The 12,329-nt window shown below is 35.6% G+C and overlaps 1 protein-coding gene across 4 annotated transcripts in view; it reads left to right on the top strand.

Annotated features, from left to right (window-relative positions):
- The window catches only part of kcnab2b (potassium voltage-gated channel subfamily A regulatory beta subunit 2b), a 50,853-nt gene that overhangs the window by 32,304 nt on the left and 6,220 nt on the right, over positions 1–12,329 (top strand). For 2 of the 4 annotated variants that reach the window (XM_067370992.1, XM_067370994.1), the window contains exons 6-14: positions 1,039–1,083; positions 2,988–3,031; positions 3,246–3,332; positions 5,331–5,375; positions 7,219–7,304; positions 7,926–8,046; positions 8,137–8,231; positions 10,296–10,416; positions 12,227–12,315. In XM_067370992.1, coding sequence (XP_067227093.1) covers positions 1,039–1,083; positions 2,988–3,031; positions 3,246–3,332; positions 5,331–5,375; positions 7,219–7,304; positions 7,926–8,046; positions 8,137–8,231; positions 10,296–10,416; positions 12,227–12,315 — 733 coding nt within the window. The remainder of the gene's footprint in view (positions 1–1,038; positions 1,084–2,987; positions 3,032–3,245; positions 3,333–5,330; positions 5,376–7,218; positions 7,305–7,925; positions 8,047–8,136; positions 8,232–10,295; positions 10,417–12,226; positions 12,316–12,329) is intronic. The other 2 variants (XM_067370993.1, XM_067370995.1) reach the window with 1 other exon arrangement.

Raw genomic sequence — 12,329 nt, 5'->3', positions numbered from 1 at the left:
TATTATTTTATGTATTGAAAGCTCTAGTTATTATTTATAATTTTACCATGTTTACAGTTTTTTACAATCGCTAGGACACATTTCTCAATACTTAGGTCACTTCTTCAAAACTCTTCACACAGTTCTCCTAACCAACTTTCATCTTGGCACAGCAGTTAATTTCACATTCAGAATGCACTAAATCTACCAAAACACTTCATACATGTTTCAAATCAACTCATTCTTCCAGAACACTAGCAAAGGTTTTCACCAAGCAAACACACTTTGTCAGTCATAAAACACTGACCTAAAAACACTAACATCAGTTAGCATTATACAATGTTTTCATTTTTAAAATTTCTTAACAAAACAAGAATGACACTCTCTACTGCTTATAATTCACCGCACTTTATGTTACATGGTCCATGTTTACATTACAGAACAAAATTATCCCTAAGTTTCCCCTTTTGAATTGATGGTAATGAAATTGAAAGACTAATGCTTGTGTAGGTGTTCAGTTTCAGCTAATTGTTTTGATAGTATTTGATTTTTTTAGATTCAGAATATATTTCATAACTATATTACTGTAGAAATGTAGCAAATTTCTGTCTGTATTCAGTTTTGTATTATGTTATTGTTTTGAACATAAGTTTAACAGTTTTGAAAACAGTATGTAAGCATGTGCAAATTGGCCTGTACGTACAAAGAGTTTTGGCAGTTGTTGTGTCTGAGTGAGAAAAGAATTCATGAAATTTGAGAGATGTAGTCATTGAATGCATTTTGTGCCAAAGCAATGATAATTGATCCTCACTTTAGCCCACATAGACTTCTGTTGTGCTCACTGTGTGAAGAGTTTTGCAAAAGTGACCTAAGTATTGAGAAATGTGTCCTAGCGTCTGTAAAAAACTGTAAATATAATGGTTCCTGGTCTTTTCATACATCCTTTCATACAGGACTACAATGTATCTACAGTGTCATTAAACAGAACCTGTTGTTCTATGTCTAGACCGTCCTTGCCTTTGTTTCGCTTTCAACCACTTTGTCTCCTGTCTTTCATAGACGTTCCAGTTTGGTCATCACCACCAAGATATACTGGGGTGGAAAGTAAGTGCTGTGCTTACAGTATATGTGTGTGTGTGTGTGTGTGTGTGTGTGTGTGTGTGTGTGTGTGTGTGTGTGTGTGTGTGTGTGTGTGTGTGTGTGTGTGTGTGTGTGTGTGTGTGTGTGTGTGTGTGTATGTGTGTGTGTGTGTCTGTGTGTCTGCGTGTCTGCGTGTCTTTGTGTCTGTGTGTCTTTGTGTCTTTGTGTCTGTGTGTGTGTGTGTGTGTCAGAAAGAGGTTAATGATGATACATACCTTCCCCCAACTGTGAGAGCAACAGGGGAAGCAGGTTAATGATAGTCTCTTTCATACGAGTGCGAGTGAAGCTGCGTGTGGGGCATAGTAAGGGAAGTCCTGCAGACCCTCACTGAAGAACGATCCAGGTCGAATTCCCCCTCTGAGCTGTGCTCTTTCACTCAGGGCAAATTAAAGGCCAAAGCTGAGCACTGATGTGAGGTCACCATCAAACATTAATGGGTTTAAATTGCCACTGTGCTCACATTTTGATAGTAATTAGTCTCACATACAATATGATTGGCCATATTAAATCTGACCTTTAGTAAATTTACCTGAGGAAGATCACTGTTTATTGTGTGCACCATTGCACATCAGCATCACCTTAAAGCTTACAGTCAATTATAAGAAAGGGGTAGGTTAAGCAGACGATAATGAAGTGTCGTTTCACCGGAAGATGGATTTAAAGGGATTGTTCACCCAAAAATGATCCTATGATTTACTCACCCTCAAGCCATCCTAGGTTTATATGACTATGTCCTTTCAGACGAACACAATCGGAGTTATATTAAAACATATCCTTGCTCGTCCAAGCTTTATAATGGTTTTAAAGGGGCTGTGAGATTTTGAAGCCCAAAAAAGTGCATCCATTCATCATAAAGTAATCCATACGGCCCCCTGGGGGTTTAATAAAGGCCTTCTGAAGAGAAGCGATGGGTTTTTGTAAGGCAAATATCCATATCTAAAACTTGATAAACTATAATAACTAGCTTCCGGCAGAGGGTCTTACGCATTGATTTACGGCGAAAGAGTAACCCCTGACCTGATGCATGACATATTGATGAACGTGGAAGCGCATTAGAAGTCTAAAACGAGAATTTTAAGCTTACAATACTTCTACATCCTGTGTCATGTCAGAGGTTACTGTTTTGGCTTAAATCAATGTGTATGGCCGTCTGCTGGAAGTTAGTTATTATAGTTTATAAAGTTTTAAATATAGATATTTTTCTTACAAAATTAACCCCCTGGAGCCTATGGATTACTTCTATGATGGATGGATGCACTTCAAAATCTCGCGCCTCTTCACTCCCATTATAAAGCTTGGAAGAGCGAGGATATTTTTTAATATAACTCTGATCGTGTTTGGCTGAAAGAAGATAGTCATATACACCTAGAATGGCTTGAGGGTGAGTAAATCATGGATAATTTTCATTTTTAGTATCCCTATATCATTTTGATCAAAAATTACCATTTTTTTTTAAATTAAACGTCTGCAAGGGTGAATAGTTATCAATAAGATCAATAACAAGTATTTAGATAATTGATAGGGTGTATTTACATTTCATGCCTGTTAAAACAGCTGGGTTTTGTGATGTAAAAATTAGATTTTTTTTACTTTATTTAGAGTCACTTCAGGTAAAGACAGATGTGTACTGTTTCACATCAGCTTGATGGTTAGCCACATACCCAATTATAAAAGGGTGTGCACACTTATGCAGTTAGCTATTTAAATTTGGTTTTCAGTGGCATTGGTTGTAATATTTACATTAAATGTGCAGAAGTTCTGATGTGAGTTATTTTTTTCAAAAAGCTGTTTTAACAGGGGTATGTAGACTTTTTACTGTATATCCACTGGATGTATTTAAATATGTAACATTCTTGTATGTTTTTCAGAGCCGAAACAGAAAGAGGCTTGTCCAGAAAACACATAATAGAGGGTAAGTCATGTTAGAAATGATTTGCAAAAAAGTTGTAGGGACGAAATTTGGTCAAGCAATGCCATGTTTTAACCCTTTAAAATTCTTTATTTCTTAATGATTTGTACAGTACTAATTTAAAGCTGCAGTGTATAATTTGTGTGTCAGTAGCATCACCAAATGGAAGGAAATGCATTTCAGCGTTAAATAGTACTTTTGTTTTTCTGACCTTCAGGTCTAAGGGCATCACTGGAGAGACTTCAGTTAGAGTATGTGGACGTAGTGTTTGCTAACAGGCCCGACCCCAACACACCAATGGAAGGTAGGTGTGCTTGATGAGATGCTGGGCTTGATGAGTTTTTGCGTCTTTGACTACCAGCACTGGAATGGCTCATTTAACTGCTTTGCACTGAAGCATGGGACTATATCAGAAAAGTCGCACAGCTCTCAACTCAAGAAAGAGATCAAACACATTGAGAACAATGGCCGAGAATTTCTAAAAGTAGTCTAATCATCCCATTAATTTTTAAATAAACTACAATGTCTCAGAATAATTGATTGTCTATCTTAGAACATTGAATGGAGCATGTTGTCTAAGTGTCAAGATGATTCAAGTTTGCATCACAGCAGTTGCATCCTGGTTGAGCGAAGTTGTAATTTCGTCAAGTAAGAGTGCATGGTCTTGCTTTTGAGAGTTTTACAAAAGCATTAAATGGACTAGTACATCTACATCTCATCACAGTAGATCTTAAATAATAGAAAGCAATATTTTATAGGGCTAAACAACCAAAGCAGCATTACTTAAAAGGGGTCATGAACTGAGAAATCAACGTTTCCTTGAGCTTTTGAGAGGTCATCGTACTATAAGAATATCCTGTAAGTTTCAGAACTGAAAACTTCATTGTTAGTCCAATAAAAGCTTTTATTGACACCAGGCAGAGCGAATGACTGGTCCTGGAATGTGCCTATCCACAGTCCACAGTAGGAAACAAAGGCTACTAATTTACTGATCAACATAATAACATTACCTTTCAAAGGCTCCTAATGCTAGGAATATGGTTATTTATTTTCAACAATGTGAATGTCTCAGTTGTGCTTTATTTATAAATATTCTTTATTTCACTATGGATTCTTTGGTAAATCAATTGCATTTTGGCGCAGGCTTTGCAAACAGACTTTTACAATATGGACTTGACAGTAAAGCCACAACATGTAAGTAACTGTTAATTCTAATGCCTGATCTGATATGTAATAATTCATGTACAGTCAGATGTTCTTTCACGATTAGTTAACCTTGAGAGCTGTAATAGTAAAAATGTGTTAAAAGAGAGAGTAATACTTGGCTATTTCAAATGGAAAGATTTTAGCCAATCACAGCAGTGGGTATTTACACTGAAGTCTCACAGCAGAGACTCTCCTTAAAACAGAGCGTTCAAATCAGAGGGCTAATATCAAGGTAGGAATTATGCCTTTTATTTCTAAATTATGACAATTTTTGATGTAAAAAGCATACTAACATTATAAGTGCACCACATGAAACATTATAAAACAATAAAACAATGCAGTTCATGACCCCTTTAAAAGATCTAGGTTAGTTAAATAGCATATTCACAGCACTATAGCATGGTATAGTGATGATTTTGTCACATCATTTCCTTGAAGTCCTGATTGGCTGTTAATTCTCTTCTCCTTAAAAACAGTGGTATATTACAGGAATAATCCAGGTTCAATACATGTTAAGCTCAGTCAGCATCATTTTTGGCATAATTTTCATCACCACAACAATTAATTTTGAAATGGAATGTTAAAATACCAAAAATGATCATAAAACAACTCAAATAATGCATGAGTTTTAGAAGGAATTAATCTAAGTGCTCCTATAAAGTCACAATCTTCACATTTCTGCCTTTCAAATCCTCCATGAATCAGCCCCATTCACTTCCATTCTAACTTCCTCACTGTAACCTGCATTTTTGCTTTTTTTAAGGAAAACAAAAGACAGGCTGAAACAAAACTAATGCTGTTAATTGAGCTTAACTTAATACTGTGATGATACCATGCTGTACAGCTGTGAGGGGTTTGTGGATAGAATGATCGGAGGCAAAGTGTCAGCCTGATGCTTTTGAGGTTGTGGTCATGTAGACATGAATGCTCGTGCTTGTGCACACACCTCTTGACTTCAAGCGTGGTCCCAAAACGCTGGGATTTGCAGAATCCCCTCTGGTCCAGTTCTGCTGCTTTTTTTCCTTCAGAGATTTCATTCCATTTGCTGCTTGGTAAACCTTTTTTCACAGTCTTTTGTTTGTTTGTTTATCACCAGGAGATCCATTTAACACTTCAAAATCAAGAACATTCATCATAGAAGGTACATGGTACCCTCAGTGAGAGTTTTGACCTCCTGTCTCCAAAAGCATTTTATGGCTTTGATTTGTGATAGTTTGTCCTCTTTTCCTGGTGTGAGAATCCTGACCGTGTCCATAAAATGCTGAAGATTTCTAGAAGTTCCTATAGAAACCTGGTATGCCGTAGAATGATTGATTTCTTTGACTTTCCTGTCCATCTTGCAAGTGAAATTTGGAGAAGGTCATTGCATCTTACTGACCCGTGATTGTTTTCCTTTTTTTTTTCTTTTTTTAATTCAAAACTTTTTGTTGGATGTTTACCATGCATTTTCATTCCATTTTAAAATCTTCTCCATTATTAATTTTTCTTAAAAATGCACTTATATAGGTGCTAAGTGGATATTTTTTTTGGGCTTCGCTTGTTTGTTTTTTCAGTCAGGTTAGACATAAATACAGTCAGACATCTGCTTATATTATGCTCTAGCCTAATGTTAGGATTTTCCTAAAACCAATTAAAAATATATATTTTTTACAAGATGCTTGACTGCAGTGTTCTCAGCTTCCCTGCATGTGAATATTTTATTACTGCAAGTAGCTGCTCTCTTTTTTTGCATGTCTGTCTTTGTTTTTATGTCTTTTTTTGATATTTTCTCTGTTTGTCTAATAATTGTTCATGGTGATATTATTCACAAATCTTGAAAAAGTCAAGCTGCTCAGCAGAACCCAGTTTAAACTGGTAAATTGGAGATAATGCTACCAATATCAATACATATTTAGTCTAGTTTGTTAGTACAGATTGGTAATTTAATTTACGAGAAGTTTGTGAATGCTTTTTTCCTGCCTGCAGTGTTTGCTTTTTACTTAATAAATAATAGTAACAAATAATTGGATGATTTATCATTAACATAAAATGACTAATTTGATTATGTTTATTTTATTTATTTAAATTACTGTCAATATTTGGGTATTTCCTGTGGTGTGGCCTCATCATTCACTTTGAAATATATAAAATGTCACAATAAACAATGTGAATAGAAACACTTTACATATATTGGCATCTAATGTGGGTCTATTTTCAAAAAATGGTTCAAAAAAAGGTTATACTGTACATTTACACACTGCTTTGGAAATTAAAGTAATATATACTTTTTTAAAGAAATTGTATAGACTCAAAATGCATTTTTAAACAGGCAATTTTTGCGAATCCTTGAAAATGTTGCCAATCAAGACATTTTTCAAGTTTGGAGGATGGAGACTATTACAGTATACCTGCTACTTTTACGTAAATTAATGTTTAAGTGGAATTACTTTAATGTTCAATGTAATGACCCCCATTGTGACACATCCATAGTACTTGGCAGCTTGATTTCATACAGATTTTTGTATCCATTTTATCTGGTTCCTTTCTCATATAGAGTATGTTCATGCAGCACTGTATAATAACATGCCATGTAGTAGATTGTAGGCTGGACCGTGGAAAATTGCTTCTCTGCTAAATGTCAATGAAATGCAGTCTTATGGAGATGTCATGCAGTCCGGAGTCGTACTCTGATTTATTTTCCACCCACTAAGAAACTCTTTGAGTAGAGTTACTATAACATGCATAACCTTCAGGCCATTTTTAATGCCCTGTCACATTGTTTAAAGAAAATATGATAAATGGCCTTTGTTGCTCTTAGCTTTTCTCAGAATCTACTTCTGCTCCACTTCCATTACTTAACCGTTATACCCGTCCTTGTTTTTTAATGGCTAGGTGTATTGCAGTCATCTTACTCTATCTCATCCAGACCGCATCTGATTTTGTTCCTCGGTCCCTCAAGGTTTGAGTGTTGTTCGGACTCTGATTGTTAATATTTTGATTGACAGAGACTGTTCGAGCAATGACCCATGTGATTAATCAGGGAATGGCCATGTATTGGGGTACTTCCCGCTGGAGCTCCATGGAGATTATGGTGGGTTTGAAAAGTGATTTTTTTCTTGTACATATAAATACATATAAAAAATAAGTATTCATGTTGTTTCAGCATCTCATTTGCTGTCAGTAAAGTGTATTTAGATTTAGCATTATGTTGGGAAGCATTCATTATGCATTAATTGAAAAATGAATATCATTCGACCACAACGTACTTACCTACAAACTTAACTTTTGCTCTCATAAGATAGTCATTGATTTTTTTGTTTTGTTTTGTTTTGTTTTTTATAAATTTTTGTTTCAATCACTTTGAAACAATTTTCACTCATAAATTGCTAATGAATTTCACAAATAAAAGAAATGGCAAGTATCACGTTGAATAAACGTAATAAATGTACAGTGATGTTACTGAATAATTGACACGATTGTATTCTGTAGAGCTGCTTTACAACTGAAATTAAGTAACTGATGAATTTTGCAACATTAACAGTTATTTTCCTGTTTATTTCTGTGAATCTGCTCTTTGAAATAATCCATATTGTATAAAATGCTTTATAAATAAATGTGCCATCAACGAATCTGCACACTTGTGCATTTTTTCTCTAACTTTTCTGAACTTTTTTTTAGTATGAACCTGTGTGTATTATTGTATGTTTTCCAGGAGGCGTACTCAGTGGCAAGACAGTTTAACCTGATCCCGCCTGTCTGTGAGCAGGCAGAATATCACATGTTCCAGAGAGAGAAGGTGGAAGTACAGCTGCCTGAACTCTTCCATAAGATAGGTGTGTGTGTTTTCTCTAGAGAAACGTCATTTTAAGACAGTTGTTGTGATGGTGGCTGGTTCATAGTATGTCACAATGGTGTTTGTGCAGGTGTGGGTGCCATGACGTGGTCTCCGCTGGCATGTGGGATCATCTCAGGGAAGTATGACAGCGGTGTGCCTTCTCATTCCAGAGCCTCTCTCAAGGTATTCCTCGCTATGAGTTACAACCTCTCAGCTGTCCTCTCAGTCTGTCCTGACTGTTGTTGGTGGTGGTCTTCATTGGTGACTGTGTGTTTAAATGTGAAGACCTTGCTTGAGTTTTTGTTTGTTTCTATCACTTTATGGGATTGTGAAGTGTTCGAATTCATCTGCCACACATGCATGTATAATAGATGAATGTACAAACACTTCTGTGTTGTTCTCTTTTCTTTGCTGTCATATGTCCTTCCTTTTATATCTTTACACATAGCCATTGAGTGTTTTTGATTTCCAAAAAAATTGTGATTTGTTTTTTTACTGTACATTGCATTGTATGGATAAAAATACCTACAGATATGAGTAGACCATAACAAATTCAATAGCATATTCACATTATGAACATTAGTAAATATACAGAATTACCATGATAATAAAATATTACCATGATTAGAAATATTAGAAATCTAATTTTTCTAATCTTAGGTAATAACTAGGTAATAACTAGGTAATAAGCAGGTAATAACCAATCTTAGGTAATAACTAGGTAATAACTAATCTTAGGTAATAACTAGGTAATAACCAATCTTAGATTAAAAACTAGGTAATTACTAATCTTAGGTGATAACTAGATAACTAGTTAGTTATTACCTAAGATTGGTTATTGCCTAGTTATTATCTAGTTATTACCTAAGATTAGTAATTACCTAGTTATTACCTAAGATTGGTTATTGCCTAGTTATTATCTAGTTATTAACTAAGATTAGTTATTATCTTATAACTTAGGTAATAACTAATCTTAGGTAGTAACTAGATAATAACTAGTTAGTTATTAACTAGATTAGTTATTACCTAGTTATTACCTACGATTAGTTATTACCTAGTTATTACCTACGATTGGTTATTACAAAGTTATTACCAAAGATTGGCTATTACCTAGTTATTACCTAAGATTGGCTATTACCTAGTTATTACCTAAGATAGGGAATAACTAGATAATAAATAAGTAATAACCAATCTTAGATGATAACTAGGTAGGTAATAACTAGGTAATAACTAGATAACTAGGTAATAACTAGTTAGTTATAACTAGATTAGTTACTATCTAGTTATTACCGAAGATTGGTTATTACCTAGTTATTACCAAAGATTGGCTATTACCTAGCTATTACTTAGTTATTACTGAATATTGGTTATCTTGGGTAATATAACTAGGTAATAACGAATCTTAGGCAATGATTAGGTAGCTAATAACTAGATAATATCTAGGTAATAACCAATCTTAGGTAATAACTAATCTTAGGTAACAAATAGGTAGGTAATGACTAGATAATAATTAGGTAATAACCAGTCTTAGGTAATAACTAGGTTATAGCCGAGCTTTGGTAAAAACTAGGTAATAATCAATCTTAGGGATTAAATCCATATTTTTATGTATTTATTTCATTGAAAGGTATTCATGGTAACACAGAGCCGTAGTTACACATTACATGTACTTACTATAGCAATAACAGTAAATTATGCATGATTACTAGTATTCTTTTCTGATTTCTGAAGGATCATGTGACACTGAAGACCGGAATTACATTACATTTTAACATACATTTACATAAGGAATAATTTACATTTTAAAATATACTCAAATAAAAAGTTATTTTAAACTATAAAAATATTTCACAATCTCTTTCTCAGAACCATCAGTGGCACTCTAGTGTAATAACATAGAGTAGGTGCAAGAACACTGTACTTAAATATGGTAAGACTAGCAATTAGTATAAACTATGTCATTATACAGTGGTTTAAAATAATAAATAATTTACATTTACAACACCTTAGCCTTGTCCTTTTTCTTGTGCAAGTATCAGTTGAGCAAGAGAAGTATAATGTTCACCAGCTGGTGAGAGTCACATACCGTCCCATCAGCACCCCCTCATAAAACATGTTCCTGTGGCTATGTATGCAGATATTATCCATTCCATCATTACTTCACAAACAAAATGAATATCCATTGGCTATTCCTGTGGCTCTGCAGCGTGTGGCTCTCTGAGCAGGTGTGCTGTCTGTCTGAAACAGGGCTACCAGTGGTTGAAGGACAAGATCCTGAGTGAGGAAGGCCGCCGTCAGCAGGCGAAGCTGAAAGAGTTGCAGGCCATTGCGGAGCGGCTGGGCTGCACGCTGCCCCAGCTGGCCATCGGTAATACTGCCCAGGCCTTGCTGCTCTCTCTCTTTCTGTCTGTCTGTCTGTCTGCCTGCCTGGAGCTCAGGACAGGCTGTCTGTCCCAGTCTGCTCCTTCTGTCCTGTGTCTTGTTGTCTTGGGTAATATGTTGGACAGTCTTGTCTGTAAAATATGCGTTAGACAGCACATGTGATTTACACAATTAAGATTCCTGAACAGTAATATTAACCAATCAGAGGCTTTCTTCCTGTCTGTTCTTGTCTAGAATAAGCTTAACTTAATGCTAAACCATCCCAAAAGCACAGATGTCAGTGTTTGTTTGATAGGAACAACTGATGTCCTTTCCTGTGTAAAGCACATTAAGCATATAAAACAATCAGCTACTATTATTAATCGAAGCAGAAACAGCATAGATACATTCTAATTTTAGATTAGGTTTTGCCTGTTTTGTGGCTTGTATTCCACACTAATTGTTTAAACTGTACATAATCTTATTTAATAGAGCAGTAAAGGTCAGAGGAACAGCAGGGGTTTAGTAGGTTAGTTCTAACTTATAACTAGACCAGATACGCATTGCTTGGCACTTGATGTGATTTGTCTTGTATTCATTTTGTGTCTGTTCTTGTGTCATATACGATGTGGCTTTCTGCAATCTGTGAATGTTTTGTTAAAACTTTAGAGTTAATATTAAACTTATTTTACTTTATAATGTTACTTACGTCTGAGTGAAATAGGACATTCAATGATAAAAATGTTGGGAAGAAGTACAATAAGACAAGGAACGTGCATTAGTTCACCCAAAAATTCTGTCATTAATTACTCACCATCATGTCATTCCAACCCCCAAGACCTTCGTTCATCTTCAGAACACAAGTTAAGATATTTTTGATGAAATCCTAGAGGTTTCTGATCCCCAAGAGGAAGCAGTGTAATTACCACATTCAAGGTCCAGAAAAGTAGTAAAGACATTGTTAAATAACATTGTTCAGCCTCAATGTTATAAAGCGATGAGAATACTTTTGTGCGCAAAAACAAAACGACTTTATTCAACAATTTTTTCTCTTCCCTGTCAGCCTCCTATGCTGTTTACATTGTAGACAGTGCAGCGCTTCCGGGTTCTACGTCAGAACGCCTCAGTATTGGCCAATGCTGTTCACATGAGCAGCACGACGACACAGGAGCTGGCCAATAATGAGTTCTGACATTGAACCCGGAAGCGCTGCACTGTGTTTACAACGTAATCAGCATGGTATTTGCATTGCTTCCTATGGGGATCAGAAACCTCTCGGATTTCATTAGAAATATCTTAATTTGTGTTCTGAAGATGAACGAAGGTGTTACAGGTGTGGAACAACATGAGAGTGAGTAATTAATGACAGAAATTTTCATTTTTGGGTGAATTAACCCTTTAAATAATTTGTCTAAGCTTAAAACAATAATAGTTAGTTAGAGCCTAAATTAAGCTTCCCTTCTGTGTGTCGCTTGTTTAACATAGAACAAAAGTCGAGTTCATTTTTATAGCTTAAAATGCATCTGCTTCAGCGGTAACCGGTTAGTTCAAGCTTAATGCCCACATGTTAGCACTGTCAAGTACACCTACTTCTGGCTTTCTTCTGTTCAGTGTTCTGACATTATTGGTTATATAAAAAGCACACAGGCCTGAATTGCTTTCAACTTTCCTTAGAGAATCTAGTATCTAAATTTAGCTTTGTTACCCGAGGCCAGATTTCTGGTTGAGCTTTCAAATGGCTTTCACATTTACCGATTTACAGTTGTAGGCTCTTGCTGTTGACTGTTTTGAGTGTCTGTGCTTTGGTCTGTCTCTAGCATGGTGTCTGAGGAACGAGGGGGTGAGCTGTGTGCTGCTGGGGGCCTCCAGCACTGATCAGCTGATGGAGAACATAGGAGCCATTCAGGTGAGACACTGACA

The sequence above is a fragment of the Chanodichthys erythropterus genome, chromosome 20 (genome assembly GCF_024489055.1).
Source record: "Chanodichthys erythropterus isolate Z2021 chromosome 20, ASM2448905v1, whole genome shotgun sequence".
Taxonomy (NCBI): domain Eukaryota; kingdom Metazoa; phylum Chordata; class Actinopteri; order Cypriniformes; family Xenocyprididae; genus Chanodichthys; species Chanodichthys erythropterus.
This window is presented reverse-complemented; position numbering and strand designations above follow the sequence as displayed.